The sequence below is a fragment of the Siphateles boraxobius genome, unplaced genomic scaffold, assembly GCF_051911475.1.
Source record: "Siphateles boraxobius isolate OS27281-9 unplaced genomic scaffold, OSU_SipBor_1 10, whole genome shotgun sequence".
NCBI classification, from domain to species: domain Eukaryota; kingdom Metazoa; phylum Chordata; class Actinopteri; order Cypriniformes; family Leuciscidae; genus Siphateles; species Siphateles boraxobius.
In genome coordinates, this window is record NW_027508700.1 from 1,220,001 (window position 1) to 1,237,986 (window position 17,986).

The 17,986-nt window shown below is 44.9% G+C and overlaps 1 protein-coding gene across 8 annotated transcripts in view; it reads left to right on the forward strand.

The window, feature by feature from the left end:
* Nucleotides 1-16,859, forward strand: part of gtf3c1 (general transcription factor IIIC subunit 1) — a 43,154-nt gene extending 26,295 nt beyond the window's left edge. For 2 of the 8 annotated variants that reach the window (XR_013206534.1, XR_013206538.1), the window contains exons 17-38: nt 890-987; nt 1,599-1,695; nt 1,784-1,964; nt 2,133-2,232; nt 2,320-2,455; nt 2,527-2,614; nt 4,039-4,203; nt 4,286-4,431; nt 7,503-7,645; nt 7,754-7,835; nt 8,273-8,385; nt 8,745-8,801; nt 9,097-9,190; nt 9,365-9,537; nt 10,361-10,669; nt 11,251-11,489; nt 13,622-13,902; nt 13,997-14,614; nt 14,661-14,999; nt 15,086-15,119; nt 15,204-15,396; nt 16,541-16,859. Coding sequence is in view for 4 of the 8 variants with exons in the window: in XM_077238188.1 (XP_077094303.1) it covers nt 890-987; nt 1,599-1,695; nt 1,784-1,964; nt 2,133-2,232; nt 2,320-2,455; nt 2,527-2,614; nt 4,039-4,203; nt 4,286-4,431; nt 7,503-7,645; nt 7,754-7,835; nt 8,273-8,385; nt 8,745-8,801; nt 9,097-9,190; nt 9,365-9,537; nt 10,361-10,669; nt 11,251-11,489; nt 13,622-13,902; nt 13,997-14,999; nt 15,086-15,119; nt 15,204-15,396; nt 16,541-16,771 (3,963 nt within the window). In the remaining 4 variants the exon portion in view is untranslated. Of the gene's footprint in view, nt 1-889; nt 988-1,598; nt 1,696-1,783; nt 1,965-2,132; nt 2,233-2,319; nt 2,456-2,526; nt 2,615-4,038; nt 4,204-4,285; nt 4,432-7,502; nt 7,646-7,753; nt 7,836-8,272; nt 8,386-8,744; nt 8,802-9,096; nt 9,191-9,364; nt 9,538-10,360; nt 10,670-11,250; nt 11,490-13,621; nt 13,903-13,996; nt 15,000-15,085; nt 15,120-15,203; nt 15,397-16,540 lie in introns of all 8 variants that reach the window. The other 6 variants (XR_013206532.1, XR_013206535.1, XM_077238188.1 and 3 more) reach the window with 3 other exon arrangements.
* The last annotated feature ends 1,127 nt before the right edge of the window (nt 16,860-17,986 follow it).

The window sequence follows — 17,986 nt, forward strand, 5'->3', positions numbered from 1 at the left end:
TCGTCATCACGCTATTTCTACGTCGTCATCACGCTATTTCTACGTCGTCATCACGCTATTTCTATGTCATTACGCTGTTTCTACGTCATTGCACGCGCAGTCCTTTCAGTTTTGTTTTTCAATCCGATCAAGTGTTTTCATGTTCTCTCGATCGCATTAGAAAAGGAATAAGCCACTCCTTTCAATCCGATGTTAATCTCAGTGGGATCGAGCTCAATCGGATCGATTAAGGCGTTTACATGAAGCTTTCAGTGCAATTGAGCCGTCAATCCCATTACTAATGGATTATTTGGTTGCATGTAAACGTAGCCTGTGAGGATCGGTTATTCTCTATATCAGTGTCAGTGTTTCTGAACTCCTGAAACGGCTCCATTGTAGTCTTTGAGTTTCTTCCGAGAATGAACACGTCACAATATTCCTCATTTAAATAGTTAATATGCAGAATAAAGGCGCGAGGCCTGATTGAGTTAGTTAGTAGTGTGTTAAACTGGCGGTTATGGTTAGGGGCGGGACATTTCCCAAACACACTGCTCCAGCCAACCAATCAGAGCACAGTGTGCTTTTCAGAAAGAGGGGCTTCTAGAGACAGGAAGTAAACAGAGCGTTACTGACAGACTGGGAAGAGAGGAGCCGCAACAATGGAGAATATGAGGAAAATAATCAACATTCAAGCTGGAAAACCTGTTCTAGTAGAGCCTGAAAACATCATCATGACTATCAGAAGAAAAGCTTTTGGGCTTCCTGTCGTTGTCCATCAAATAAAAGTGTTTTTATTTAACTGTACAATAGTGATATATTTATTTATTGATTTGTTTGAACTTGAATGATAACAAAATAAAAGGAATATTTCGAATCATAATTTTGTGCAGTAATGTTGTGTTGTGTTCAGATTGCAGGTTTGGAGGAGTACCTGAATGATCCAGTGAAGAAACATTATCTGATCAGATTCCTCCCTGCTGATATAAAGAGACAACTGCTGCACAGGAGGCAAACACACACACACACACGCACATGCACACCACACACACACAGACACTCACACACACACACACACACAGGCACGCACTCACACACACACACACAGACACACACAGACACTCACTCACACTCAAACACACACACACACACAGACACTCACTCACACTCAAACACACACACACACAGACACTCACTCACACTCAAACACACACACACACAGACACTCACTCACACTCAAACACACACACACACAGACACTCACTCACACTCAAACACACACAGACACACACAGACACTCACTCACACTCAAACAGACACACAGACACACACAGACACTCACTCACACTCAAACACACACACACACACAGACACTCACTCACACTCAAACACACACTCACACAGACACTCACTCACACTCAAACACACACACAGACACACACAGACACTCACTCACACTCAAACAGACACACAGACACACACAGACACTCACACACACACACACACACAGACACTCACTCACACTCAAACACACACAGACACTCACTCACTCACTCACTCACTCACTCACATAGTCAGATGCGGATTAAAGTGTTGTGATGATGATGATGTCCCTCACACAGGAAGTACATCTTCAGTTTCCACGAGAGTCTCCAGAGGTTGTGTTTCATGGGTTTGCTGCAGTTCGGGCCCACAGAGAAGTTCATGGATAAAGATCAGGTGAGCAGTAGGTCACAGTCACATGATCATTTCAAAGGTAATGTTTATTGTGTGTGTTATATCAAGAATACATTCATGTTTGTATTAGGTGTTTGTGTTCCTGAAGACGAAGGCTAAAATCGTGGACACGACGGTGTGCGACCCGCACTATAACATGGCCATCGAGACGATGCGTGCGTTTGAGCGGAGACACTATGTGTTCAGCAGCGCTCAGGACGTGGAGAACTACTGGTTCGACCTGCTGTGTGTGTGTCTCAACACACCTCTAGGTACAGACACACAACCTGCGGTATCACTCATGGGTGTGAAGTCAGAGTTCGGTTGGTTGGTTCATTCAGCTGCTATGAAAGCTGGGAAAAGCCTACATACAACATTACTGCGCCAAACCCTCAACCTGAATAGAACAACCGTACTGTAACCACAAATGTGTGTTTCAGGTGTAATCCGGCCGCGCCCTGGCGATAGTAACGCTGAGGGGGCGGAGTCTGACGTTGCCATGACAATGGAACGCAACACCAGGCTGCTGTGCACGCTACAGTGAGTCAGCTGTTCTGATTGGCTCAGGCTGGATAGCCTGTCACCTGATTGGCTGGTTTCTCATTTGCTTGTGTTTCTGGTTGCTAGGGGCAGTTGTGACGTGGTGGATGATGGCGTTACCCCCGGGGACGGGCAGGGCGCTGGTGGACTGGACTCCTGCTTTTTCAGCCACCTGAAACGCAACTGGACGTGGACCAGTCACCTGATCAATCAAAACAAACAGGTACACACACACACACACACGTGATGTCAGCACTTTTGCGCTGTGTGTTAATGTGTTTGTGATGTTGTCAGAGCACTGAAGATACAGGAACGCATCACACCGTCAGACTGAGGAACCTGCTGTCCAAACACCCTCCGCCCAAACCGGCTACGCTCACCGGTAACACTCCCTCTCACACACACACACACACACACACACACACACACACACACACACACACACATTCAGAACCGTTGCCATGCTATGAAATGGGGCTTTCGCACCGGAGGAACCTTTTGTAGTACCTAGAACTATTGCCGGAAGTTCCCTGTTTTTGCCTTGTTCGCACCGCAGGATCTAGGAACGATTTCAGTTCTAGGAACTCCTTTTTACTCCTACTTCAGAGTCGTCTAAACCAGCGCTATAGGAACTACAGTGACATTAGTGTTCGCTGATTGGCCAAACGCACTCGAAATACAAGGACCCGCCATTTAAAAAAAAGCTGTGTAAACACACGGATTATAGCCTGTATATTTACTCCAGAAACTAACTCTACGAACATGTAAAACAGTGATAGATGGAGCTCTTAATCTTTACACTCAGGAGAAAATCCAGTGTAACTTTGAGGAGACCAAGAGAAACATTATTATGTATTTCTGCTCATCAACACCGGACATCAAACACATGCATACGCTAATGACTTTTCATTACTGTCTACTGTCTTTGTATAACAGTTCTGTCTAATAACATATTAGACAGGACTTTTAGACAGATCGTAAACTAATGAACACGGAGAATGCGAGCACTGCGAGCTCAGTGCCGTCAAAATAAAAGTCACAGCAACAAGCGTGTCTTGCGTCACTTCAGAGTTCCTACTGGCGCTGCGAACGCAACCAGGAAAACGCTCCGAAGGGAACCATTAGTTCTCGGGGAACTATCCTGGCGGCTCGTTCCTAGAAATATCTGGTGTGAAAGCCCCTATTGGACAATCAAAGCAGAAAGACGCCTAAACTGTGCTGTGTTCGAAATTGCCCCCTATACCCTCAAATACTATTCCCTACATTAGTCCACTAATTTGGTCCACTGAATGAGTGAATAAAAACGAGTGAGTGAATTCGGACACTGAGTGCGCCAGAAGCCCTGCAGCTTTTCCACAGTTTGTGCTGCTTAATCATTTAAAACATAGCAAACTGGCAGCTCTGTCATGGAAACTAGCATACATAAACCGTAATTAAACAATCTAATAATCAATTAAAAAGGAATGTATACCTGTATGATAATGCTGTAGCCACATTAGACCAGTGGTTTTGGAAAATGGATGGTTGATTGATTGATTCAGCGCCATCTTCTGGTCAGACGCGGGAATTCATTCAGCACGCGACTCTCACAGTGCATTATGGGTGTTCTCTACCCGTTGAGCATACATCAGTTGTACACTCGTTATTGTAAGATTGAATGAGTGCACTCAGTAAAGTCCACTATGGTTTCGGACACCACTATAAATGGCTGTCCCCTCAAATAGTTCCCTATTTAAGGGTATAGGGAGCAATTTCAGACGCAGCCCTGGTGCTAAATCCGATTATGAATCTCTGTGTTGGTGTCAGGGGCTCAGAGTGGGGCGAAGGTGGCGCCCCCTGCTGTCCTGGAGGAGGAGGTGCGTCTGAGCTCGCAGCCGGCCAGCAGAAACCAGGAGGTGTGTGGAGGACGAAACCTCAAACGCAAGAGACCCAAGACAGACAGCAGCAAACCGGCACGCAAGAAGAAGAAAGGTACTGGCGCTGACAGAACGTTGATGTATTAAACGATGGTGATGTCATGTAGCTCACAGGGAAGTGTGTGTGTGTGTATCAGTGCGAGTGAGGAGGCAGAGTCAGGCCCAGGACGAGACGGACCAGCGTGCTCTTCTACAGATGACCAGGCAGAGAGTGGCGTGGACACACATGGAGGACAGTCTCCTGATGCTGTGCCGCGTCGCCAGCCACTTCCTCAACCGCAAGGTAACCGCGCACACACACACTAGTGTTCGTTAACACAAAAACTATGACAGAAAATGTTTGTTGATTACCTGTTTTCTGTGATGACTTAAACACTAAATATCGCAACATGAAAGTGGAAACGCGCCCTGGCACACACTAGCACGCCCTCTTTTTGCCCTACAGTGGAAACCCAGCTATGAATGATGAACGTAGATGAATTGAGAAGTTGTGCTGAAGTGTTGGGTTGATCGAGACCATGAGCAGTTCTGTCTTCACAAGGTTTAGTTGAATGTGATGGTCCTTCATCCAGAAAGAAATATCTGTCAGACAGGCCAAGATGCGAGGAGCTCCCGTCAGACCCTCTGGCTGGAATGAGAGGTAGCGTTGTGTCGTCAGCGTAACAGTGATGGGAAAAGCCATGTTTACCGATCTACAAACCGGAAGGTTGGTGGTTCAATCCCCGGTTCCACCTGACCAAGTGTCGAGGTGTCCTTGAGCAAGACACCAAACCCCAGCTGCTCCCAACGAGCTGGATGGCGCCTTGCATGGCTGACACCGCCGTCAGTGTGTGAATGAATGGGGAATGTGAGGCAATATGTAAGGCGCTTTGGTTGCCTAGGGTCTGTTAAAGCGCTATATAAATGCAGTCCATTTACCATTTTAGAAGAGAAGTGGTCCCAGCACTGAGCCCCAAGGCACTCCAGTAGCTAGATGACAACAGTGATGGGAAAAACCATGTTTCTGAATGACAGACACTTGTGGTAACATGTAAATGTAGAAGAGAAGTGGTCCCAGCACTGAGCCCTGAGGCACTCCACTAGCTTGATGACAACAGTGATGGGAAAAAACATGTTTCTGAATGACAGACACTAGTGATGACATGTAAATGTAGAAGAGAAGTGGTCCCAGCACTGAGCCCTGAGGCACTCCACTAGCTTGATGACAACAGTGATGGGAAAAACCATGTTTCTGAATGACAGACACTTGTGGTAACATGTAAATGTAGAAGAGAAGTGGTCCCAGCACTGAGCCCTGAGGCACTCCACTAGCTTGATGACAACAGTGATGGGAAAAACCATGTTTCTGAATGACAGACACTTGTGGTAACATGTAAATGTAGAAGAGAAGTGGTCCCAGCACTGAGCCCTGAGGCACTCCACTAGCTTGATGACAACAGTGATGGGAAAAAACATGTTTCTGAATGACAGACACTTGTGGTAACATGTAAATGTAGAAGAGAAGTGGTCCCAGCACTGAGCCCTGAGGCACTCCACTAGCTTGATGACAACAGTGATGGGAAAAACCATGTTTCTGAATGACAGACACTTGTGGTAACATGTAAATGTAGAAGAGAAGTGGTCCCAGCACTGAGCCCTGAGGCACTCCACTAGCTTGATGACAACAGTGATGGGAAAAAACATGTTTCTGAATGACAGACACTAGTGATGACATGTAAATGTAGAAGAGAAGTGGTCCCAGCACTGAGCCCTGAGGCACTCCACTAGCTTGATGACAACAGTGATGGGAAAAACCATGTTTCTGAATGACAGACACTTGTGGTAACATGTAAATGTAGAAGAGAAGTGGTCCCAGCACTGAGCCCTGAGGCACTCCACTAGCTTGATGACAACAGTGATGGGAAAAACCATGTTTCTGAATGACAGACACTTGTGGTAACATGTAAATGTAGAAGAGAAGTGGTCCCAGCACTGAGCCCTGAGGCACTCCACTAGCTTGATGACAACAGTGATGGGAAAAAACATGTTTCTGAATGACAGACACTTGTGGTAACATGTAAATGTAGAAGAGAAGTGGTCCCAGCACTGAGCCCTGAGGCACTCCACTAGCTTGATGACAACAGTGATGGGAAAAAACATGTTTCTGAATGACAGACACTTGTGGTAACATGTAAATGTAGAAGAGAAGTGGTCCCAGCACTGAGCCCTGAGGCACTCCACTAGCTTGATGACAACAGTGATGGGAAAAAACATGTTTCTGAATGACAGACACTTGTGGTAACATGTAAATGTAGAAGAGAAGTGGTCCCAGCACTGAGCCCTGAGGCACTCCACTAGCTAGATGACAACAGTGATGGGAAAAACCATGTTTCTGAATGACAGACACTTGTGGTAACATGTAAATGTAGAAGAGAAGTGGTCCCAGCACTGAGCCCTGAGGCACTCCAGTAGCAAGATGACAACAGTGATGGGAAAAACCATGTTTCTGAATGACAGACACTTGTGGTAACATGTAAATGTAGAAGAGAAGTGGTCCCAGCACTGAGCTCTGACGCACTCCACTAGCTAGATGACAACAATGATGGGAAAAACATGTTTCTGAATGACAGACACTAGTGATGATGTAGATGGAGAAGAGAAGTGGTCCCAGCACTGAGCTCTGAGGCACCCCAGTAGCTAGATGACAACAGTGATGGGGAAAAACATGTTTCTGAATGACAGACACTAGTGATGATGTAGATGGAGAGGAGAAGCGGTCCCAGCACTGAGCCCTGAGGCACTCCAGTAGCTAGATGACAACAGTGATGGGGAAAAACATGTTTCTGAATGACAGACACTAGGGATGATGTAGATGGAGAAGAGAAGGGGTCCCAGCACTGAGCCCTGAGGCACTCCACTAGCTAGATGACAACAATGATGGGAAAAAAACATGTTTCTGAATGACAGACACTAGTGATGATGTAGATGGAGAAGAGAAGTGGTCCCAGCACTGAGCCCTGAGGCACTCCAGTTGCTAGATGATAACAGTGATGGGATAAACCATGGTCTGAATGACAGATCCTAGTGATGACATGTAGATGTAGAAGAGAAGCGGTCCCAGCACTGAGCTCTGAGGCACTCCAGTAGCTAGATGATAACAGTGATGGGATAAACCATGGTCTGAATGACATATCCTAGTGATGACATGTAAATGTAGAAGAGAAGTGGTCCCAGCACTGAGCCCTGAGGCACTCCAGTAGCTAGATGACAGCAGTGATGGGAAAAGCCATATTCCTGAAAAAATTAACACAAACACTCAAGCAGCGTTAATAATCTAGAAGTTCATGGGTGAATTTATGTGGTGTGTGTGTGTAGCTGAAGAGGCCGTTCGTACCCTGGACAGTGGTTCGTGACGTGCTGCATGCTGAGTTTGAGTTATCGCTGGATAAAACATCTCTATCTGTCAGCCGACGCTCACGCTACATCATGAAGAACCCGCAGACCTACCTGAACTACAGGTGTGTGTACAAATACACTCTCTCACACATTCACACTGCTCTTTACAATGACTGCAGTCTGACTTTAGAGTAATGAAACTCATTGTAAATCTGATGGCTGTTTTGTAGGATTTGTCTGGCTGAGATGTATCAGGATAAAGAGATGATGGGCAAATTCCTGAACCGAACTAACGACTACAACGATGTGAAGGTGAGGCTCGATTCTTCAATGATTCTGAATAAATCCTGCGTTTAATTTTTATGATTTTTAATGTCGTTTTCTTCTTGCTGCCAATGATAGCTTTCAGCGAGTATTTAAATGTCGACAAAAACTGATACTTGTCAAAAGTTTTTTATCTGAATTAGTTTTTTTGGAAAAGTGGGTTTCAGAAATCTTTAGCTTCTACACTGTAAAACTGCAGTTGTGGTCAGAAAAATAATCTTGGTTTCCCTTTGAATAAAGAGTATTTTTCTGACTCCTTTGATTTAAGCACAATCTCAGTTCATTTTGATACATTTGTCAGAAAACAAGACTTTTATATCTTCAGTCATTTCGATTCTCCAGTAAAAAATTAGATTAACCTTAGAATTGGATTGTGCCTCCATGAGTCGGATCTAATTGTGTGTGTGTGTGTGTGTGTGTTACAGGTGTGTGCTGAGGAGTATAAGGAGTTTGTACGCTCTCTGAGGTCAAAGTTCAGCTCCAGCTACGGCTCCAGTGATGTCATCATACCAGACACGCGAGATGAACTCTTTCACAAGTACACACACACCCATCTTCTTTTAGTAGTACAGTTTTTATTCATATTCTAAATTAGCTTTTATTTTGATATTTTGAGTTTTCATCGAGTCATTCTGTCATTTTTAGGCTTTTTAATGTATGCTTCTATATAGCTTTATTTTTGTGTCAGTTTTAGTAGTTTTATTACACAAATCTGTTAGTTGCCAATGCAACATTTACCATTTTCATGTTTTAAAAAAAGAAAACATTATTTTTTTCATTTTTTACTTATTTATATTTATTTCAATTATTTTTTATAGTTTTAGTAAACAATAAGAACACTGAATCTTATTCTCTGCAGATGAGTCTTTCAGTCTTACGTGTGTATGTGTGTTTCAGGTTTAAGGTGTACACAATTGACGAATCACTTGAGCGCACTATAGACATCTTAAAGAGGTGTGTAACAACGTCACACTATTCATTTTAATAAACAAACTTTTATACATATATTTTATATTTAAATCCTGTTTTTATTTAATTAAGTTTTGCTTATCAAGTGCTTTGAGCTCTGGAAGACACTACTAATTAAACACTATTCTTATTACCATTATTAATATAAATAAAAATGCAAAGTAATGCAAGAAAGTTCCAGGAGAGTGAAAAAACATCAGCTTCTGTTTAAACATTGTTTGATGGTTTCATCAGTGGAGTTTGTGTTTGGATGTTAGACTGTAATGACTGTGTGTTTCAGGAAGGAGGACATTGATGTTCTGGTGCTGTTTAATTTAATTCAGAGCACGCTAGTGCTAACCAACGCTCAGATGAAGAACTACAGACCCTTCCAGGTACAAACACACTCACACACTCACTCACTCACTCACTCACTCACACACTCACACACTCACACACTCTCTCACACAGACACACACACACACACACATGCACGTCCACACAGGTGTCATACTGTGTTCATGTATGAGTGACATGTCAGTGATCATGTGTGTGTGTGTGTGTTCTAGACGTTCTGTCTGTACACGCGCTACAGCGAGGAGGTTTTGTCCCAGGCCTTCCAGACGTGTCGTAACCGGGCGCTAGTGAACCGCCGGCGGCCCGTCACCAAAGCTCACCTGAACAAGCGCCACTCGCTGCCCTTCCTGCCCATGTCCTACCAGCTGTCCCAGCACTACTACAGGTCACACACACACACACACACACACACACACACACACATACACACATACACACACACACAAACACACACACACACACACCTGCCCATGTCCTACCAGCTGTCCCAGCACTACTACAGGTCACACACACACACACACACACACACATACACACACACACACACACACACACACACACACACACACACACACACACACGCCTGCCCATGTCCTACCAGCTGTCCCAGCACTACTACAGGACACACACACACACACACACACCTGCACATGTCCTACCAGCTGTCCCACCACTACTACAGGACACACACACACACACACACCTGCACATGTCCTACCAGCTGTCCCAGCACTACTACAGGACACACACACACACACACACACACACACACACACACCTGCACATGTCCTACCAGCTGTCCCACCACTACTACAGGACACACACACACACACACACACACACACCTGCACATGTCCTACCAGCTGTCCCACCACTACTACAGGACACACACACACACACAAACACACACACACCTGCACATGTCCTACCAGCTGTCCCAGCACTACTACAGGTCACACACACACACACACACACACACACACCTGCACATGTCCTACCAGCTGTCCCAGCACTACTACAGGTCTCTGACCCAGTTTGTTTGCTGGCTGCAATACGCTGTGTTTTCTGCTCTCTGGTATGTTGAAATACTATTGAACTGGCAGTGGGCGGAGTCACATATGGTCTGCAAACATATCATGGTATTTGGATGCTTTAGTAGAGTGAAAGAGTTACACACAGCACATTTAAGGTGGGTCCATGTGCTGCAGGTTCTTCACGTGGCGTTTCCCGAGCCTTGTCTTTAACGAGTCGTTCGATCTGATGACGGGCTTGTACGAGGGTGACAGCAGTGACAGACCCAACAGCTTCCACTTCCAGAAGGACCCCGAGGGCCCGGGAGCCGAGGACGAGGAGGCCCACACGCAGGGCATGCTGCACTTCCCCATGGACGCTCCAGGGGGCGCCAGCGCCTGCTGCCTGACCCTCATGACCCTGGGCCTGCTGACCCTTGACCTCAGTGTCCCGCAGCAGATCGTGGTGGTGGACAGTTCGCTGGTGGACAACGAGGTGGTCAAGAGGTGCTGCGCTCCGTTACACACACAGAGACACACACACGCTAATGACCCGTTCAACACCAGCACACCAGAACTGTAATGATAACTGTAAAAACTATAGTAGTGTTCACACCAACAGACCATAACAATAATTATAACTGTAACACAACAGACCATAACTGTAATAACTATAACCATAACTGTAACACAACAGGCCATAACTGTAATAACTATAACCATAACTGTAACACAACAGGCCATAACTGTAATGATAACTATATTCGCATCCAGACCAGTCCATGAAATCATCTGTTATATCATTTGTATAACTTATAAAACTGTTTATAAGTTTTATCATCTGGATGCAGGAAGCATGATGAATTCTGATTGGCTGTCAATGTTTTTATCGTTTATCAGCTGGAAAAACATCACTCTGAAAGTGATTCCAAGATATCGTTCATCTGTGTCGTTATCATTATAGTTGTGTTATGGACTTTGGTATTCTCTTAGAGTAAGAGCGATCATTAAAACTTCAGTTATAGTTATCGTCCCTGTTGTGAACGGGCCTCATCACTCGCACAGGTGACAGTGTGTGTGTGTTTCAGCCTCACTAAAGCGCTGGAGGAGGAAGAGGAGGAGGACGAGAGGAAGAGGAGGCCGGAGGTCAAGCCCTCACAGGCGTCTCACACCAACTACCTGCTGATGAGGGGATATTACGCTCCCGGCATCCTGCGCTCGCAGAACACACACAACTCCAACAGCACCGACAACATCATGGTCAACGCCTGCACCGTCCACCTGCAGCTGAGACGCACACCGCAACACACACTCTTCACTGCCGACGGTGCGCTCACACACACACACACACACAGCCAAACACACTCTTTAATGCCGACGGTGTGCTCACACACACACAGGCAAACACACCTCAGCACACACTCTTCACTGCCGACGGTGTGCTCACACACACACACACACAGCCAAACACACTCTTTAATGCCGACGGTGCGCTCACACACACACACACACACACACAGCCAAACACACTCTTTAATGCCGACGGTGTGCTCACACACACACAGGCAAACACACACACCTCAGCACACACTCTTCACTGCCGACGGTGAGCTCACACACCCACACACACACACACCGCAACACACACTCTTTAATGCCGACGGTGTGCTCACACACACACAGGCAAACACACCTCAGCACACACTCTTCACTGCCGACGGTGTGCTCACACACACACACACACAGCCAAACACACTCTTTAATGCCGACGGTGCGCTCACACACACACACACACACACACAGCCAAACACACTCTTTAATGCCGACGGTGTGCTCACACACACACAGGCAAACACACACACCTCAGCACACACTCTTCACTGCCGACGGTGAGCTCACACACAAACACACACACACAAAGCCAAACACACTCTTTACTGCCGACGGTGCGCTCACACACACAGCCAAACACACACACCTCAGCACACACTCTTCACTGCCGACGCTGAGCTCACACACACACACACACACAGCCAAACACACTCTTTACTGCCGACGGTGTGCTCACACACACACACAGCCAAACACACACACCTCAGCACACACTCTTCACTGCCGACGGTGCGCTCACACACACACACACACACAGCCAAACACACTCTTTACTGCCGACGGTGCGCTCACACACAGACACAGCCAAACACACACACCTCAGCACACACTCTTTACTGCCGACGGTGAGCTCACACACACACACAGCCAAACACACACACCTCAGCACACACTCTTCACTGCCGACGGTGCACTCACACACACACACACACACACAGCCAAACACACACACCTCAGCACACACTCTTCACTGCCGACGGTGAGCTCACGCACACACACACACACACTTTTCACTGCCGACGGTGAGCTCACACACACACCCCAACATACACTCTTCACTACAGACAGTTTTACAGATGTTAGAAACGTGGCTTTCAAAAATGTTAGACAGTATTCTAGGTTACTACATGCAGAGGTTTTTGTCCCATTATTAGAATCTCTGTTTTTTCTGAATTTAGTAGAAGGAAATTACTGGTCATCCAGTTTTTTATATCAGCTATGCATCATGTTAATTTGGTGAATTGGTGAGCTTCGTCAGGTCGTGAAGAAATATAGAGCTGAGTATCATCAGCATAACAGTGCAAACTAATCTACTAAACTAGTGGTCGATTTAGATGATTTAACGAGTTTATAAAATTCTTCCTCTCCTATAGCAATGAATGAATGTAATGTTTCGTCAGGGAGACTACACTGCACTGTCTGATGCGATACTGTAGTAGACGGATGCATAGTTATAATTTTCTCCCTGATATTATCAATCTTATAAGTGAAGAAGTTCATAAAGTCATTACTGCTGTGTTTCTTGGAAATGTCAGAAGTTTATTTCGTGTTAATTTAGCCACTGTATTAAATAAATACCTAGGGTTGTGTTTGTTTTCTTCTAAGAGCAAAGAAAAATAAGCAGATCTCGCAGCTTTTAAGGTCCTTCTGTATGCAATAATGCTTTCTTTCCAAGAAATGCTAAAAAACCCTAGTTTGTTTTCTTTGCCCGTTGTACCACGGCGTTGGACAGAAGCAACTGTGTCGAAAGTTCTGGAAAGAGAGAGTCAATAGTTTCTGTTGCAATATCAAGTTCTTCTAAGCTATCTGGGATTCTGAGATGATGAAACTGATCAGGAAGATTATTAATAAAGCAATCTTTAGTGGCAGAAGTGATAGGTCTAACATACTTGTAACACGGAGTCGGCTTTGCAGCCTTGGCTAAATACACGAGAGTATACACGAGACTAGATAATGATCTGAGATCACACACTTCACTGCAGACGGTTCGCACACACACTCACACACATACATTATCCATTATTCAAACATTATAATTTCTCATTCCTGATTCTGTGTCACCTGTAGCTGACGGTGTCTCAGCTCTGTCTCCGTCCACTCCTCCGTCTCTCCCGCTGTCGTTCACGCGTGTGTATCGCTCGGCAGCCGTCGATCCGCAGACCTTCATGGACCGGTGTGTGAGTGTGTCAGGATACGGAGCGCAGGACGTGCAGGCGGTGACGGAGATCAGAGACGCCGTGGAGGAGGGGGCGGAGTTCGGCATTGACAGACAGGACCTCCTTGAGCGCTTAATACATCTGGAGCAACCCGAGAAGGGGAGGAGCCGAACTCTCCAGCAGTACATACAGGTGAGAGAGAGAGAGAGAGAGAGAGAGAGAGAGAGACAAATAATGCGTGAGTTCACTGCAGGTTCACTTAAGTTGTGTGTGTGTGTGTGTGTAGGATCTGGTGGATGGAGAGCAGCTGGTGGAGGTGGGCGCTCTCTCTCAGAGGCTGGTGTGTGCAGAGGCTTCGTCTCATTGGCTGTTGAACAGCGTGTGTGATGGTGTGCAGATGCAGCAGCCGTTCCTAAAGAGAGGCCCCGCCCATGACTCCGCCCACGCCACACCCCCACCTACCAAGAGACGGGCCAAGGAATCTGATTTCCAGGAAACTGTTGCCATGGAAAGAGCCTCCACAAGCACAGCTGTCAATCAGCCTGTTGCCATGGATCCTGTCTCCACAACTACAGCTGTCAATCAGCCTGTTGCCATGGATCCTGTCTCCACAACTACAGCTGTCAATCAGCCTGTTGCCATGGATCCTGTCTCCGCAACTACAGCTGTCAATCATACAGTTGCCATGGATCCTGTCTCTACAAGCACAGCTGTCAATCAGCTTGTTGCCATGGATCCTGTCTCCACAACTACAGCTGTCAATCAGCCTGTTACCATGGATCCTGTCTCCACAACTACAGCTGTCAATCATACAGTTGCCATGGATCCTGTCTCTACAAGCACAGCTGTCAATCATACAGTGGCCATGGATCCTGTCTCCACAAGTACAGCTGTCAATCAGCCTGTTGCCATGGATCCTGTCTCCACAACTACAGCTGTCAATCATACAGTTGCCATGGATCCTGTCTCCACAAGTACAGCTGTCAATCAGCCTGTTGCCATGGATCCTGTCTCCACAAGTACAGCTGTCAATCAGCCTGTTGCCATGGATCCTGTCTCCACAAGTACAGCTGTCAATCAGCCTGTTGCCATGGATCCTGTCTCCACAAGTACAGCTGTCAATCAGCCCGTTGCCATGGATCCTGTCTCCACAAGTACAACTGTCAATCAGCCTGTAACTATGGAGACTGATTCTGAGCAGACAGATGCTGTGGAGGAGGCGGCGGTTCGCATGACAGATGTAAAAGGGGTGGGGCTTAATAAAGACTCTGCCCCCTCTCAGATCAGAGGTGTGTGTTTGGACTCTGAAGAGTTTCGACTTTGATTTTTTTGTCATGTGTTTGAGTGTTGATCAGCGTGTTGATTGTGGTTTCAGATGGTGCTGAAGGAGCTGCTGATCCGGATGAACAGTGAGTGAATCACATGACTCTCTGATGTAGTTTAATGCAGTCATCAGTGTAACTGCAGTAATGGCTGTTGGCTCCCTCTGTCAGCAGCTGGGAGTCGGTGCGGTTCGCCAGCCGGCCGTGGCGTGTGGTGGACGGCTCGCTGAACCGCCCGGTGTGTAAAGGCATGCTGGAGTCGCTGCTGCTGCACGTGATGTCGAGCCCGGCGCTGCGCGAGTCAGTGCTGCTGCAGCACTACAGTCAGGTGTTGCAGCCCGTGGTGGTCCTGGACCTGCTGCAGGTGAAGTCCGCACAGTGTGCTGTTGAGTGTTTAACCCTTGTGCTGTGCAGACAAACTAGACGTGCACCGAAATTTCGGCTGCTGAAAATTATCGGCCGAAAATGCCATTTTCGGTTTTTGGCAGAAAATATAAGCCGAATATTATGCTTACAATTGGACTCCTTTATTTTGATAATAGGTAGAAAAATAAATCTGTTAAATCTGATTCTGCTGTGTAGAACTAAAGGTAGAATAATATATTGATATTAAAATATTCATATTTTCTGTCCAATTTTTGTGTTACTTGAAATAATAGTGTGGTTATTTTATTGATTTATTTTATTGGCTTGATTTATTTTTTTAGATTCATTAAATTATTGAATTTAAACAGTTTAATAATTATACAAGTATACAAAAAAAACTAATTTAAAATAGATTAATAAAAAAAAAAAATTTTAAAGTCATTTTTGGTTTAGCTTTTTGGCCAAGTGTATCCATAAGTATCGGTTTCGGCCCAGAATTTTCATTTCGGTGCATTCCTACTAAAAACCTAAATGCTAAATTATTAACAAATATTGGATTCAATCTTTTTGTCAACTTGTTTTGTCATCTACTTCAGTTTTTAAATGAAAAAAGTACACTTACACCTTAAACACTGAGGAGCTTGAGTTCAGATCAATGAGCCCTACGATCATTCAGTGACAAAGAAACACAAAACCTGTGCTAACTCAAAGAAAACACGTTGATAAATAGATTTAATCTAATGTTGATAATATTGAAACAAGATATTTATAAGAATTTTTTCATAGACGTGTTTTTTTTTACCCGAAACACCAAGTGTACACAAGGTGGGAGGTAAAAACAAAAAAGTACCAATATTTTTCCAAAACAAAAGTTGTTATACCCTGTTTGATCACATGAAGTAAGTTTTAGTCCAAATGCGATAACATTAACTTTAATTTTTGGGAAACGAAAATCCCTTCTGGGTCAAGATGACTGGAACATTCAAACTGTACAGGCACAAACTTTGTTACTGTTGGTGAGTTTGATTCATTTCTGTGAGTCTTCTCAAACTCTATTTAAAGTGAATTGGTTCAGTGATTCATTTGCACCCGTTTTGAACAGTATTGTGTTGATTCTGATAGGCCTGTGTTTGTGTTGTCAGGTGCTGATTGATCTCGGCTGCGTGAGGAAGCGCTTCACCGTCCAGCCGCCCAAACCGTCGCTCTTCTCTAAGCCCAGGGTGCCGCAGGTCAAAGGTCATGCCGAGGTCAGCCTGAGGGATGCTGGGACGGCGTTCTACGAGCCAACGGTGGACTGTATACTGAGGCTGGCGCGTGTCTTTCCTCACGAGCTCAACTGGAACAAATGGGTTCAGCTGTGTCTCCGCGCCTGAGTGCATCAGACGGACAGTCAGTGTTTCTGTTTGCTTGTTAATTGTGTTTTAATATGACCTGCTTCAAAATAAAGACCTTTTTCCATAACAACGTCAACTTTTTTTGTCCTGTGCGATATAATGGCAGTGAATCCATCTGCTAAGTGTATCATAATTTTGACTTTTTATCTCATAATTATGATTTTTAAGTCATAATTTTCACTTAATTTAGCCAAAGCTGCAAAGGCTGGAAGAATTAACTAGTTAAATGTTCTAAATCGACAACATGTATGTTAGACCCTATACCTACTAAACTACTGAAAGAGATGCTTCCAGAGGTCATAGATCCTCTTCTTAATATCATTAATTCATCTTTGTCACTAGGATACGTACCAAAAACTTTTAAGCTGGCTATGATTAAACCACTTAGTCAATTACAGTCCGATCTCGAATCTACCTTTTCTGTCAAAGATACTAGAAAAGGCAATATCCTCACAACTGTTCCTTTTTAGAAAGAAATGGTATCTTCGAGGATTTCCAGTCAGGATTTAGACCGCACCATAGCACTGAGACAGCTCTCATTAGAGTCACAAATGATTTGCTCTTATCATCCGATCGTGGTTGTATCTCTCTATTAGTGTTACTTGATCTTAGTGCTGCATTTTACACTATCGACCACAACATTCTTTTAAATAGACTCAAAAATGATGTTGGCATTAGTGGAATTGCATTAGCATGGTTTAAATCATGCTTATCTGACCTTTATCAGTTTGTACCAGTAAATGAAGAGATGTCTTATCGATCACAAGTTCAGTATGGCGTACCACAAGGCTCAGTACTAGGACCGCTGCTGTTCACTCTGTACATGCTACCTTTAGGAGATATCATTAGGAAGCATGGCATTGGTTTTCACTGTTATGCTGATGATACTCAGCTCTATATTTCTTCAAGCCCTAACGAAACTTACGAATTCACCAAATTAACGGAATGCATAGCTGATATAAAAAATTGGATGACTAGTAATTTCATACTACTTAATTCTGAAAAAAAACAGAGATTCTAATTATTGGACAAAAAACTTCCTCACGTAATAACCTAGAATACCGTCTAACACTTGATGGCTGCTCTGTTAAGTCTTCGCCGTCAGTTAAGAACCTGGGTGTGCTCTTTGATACCAATCTATTTTTTCCATCTTAAAAATATATCTAAATTACGTCATATGCTCTCAATGACAAA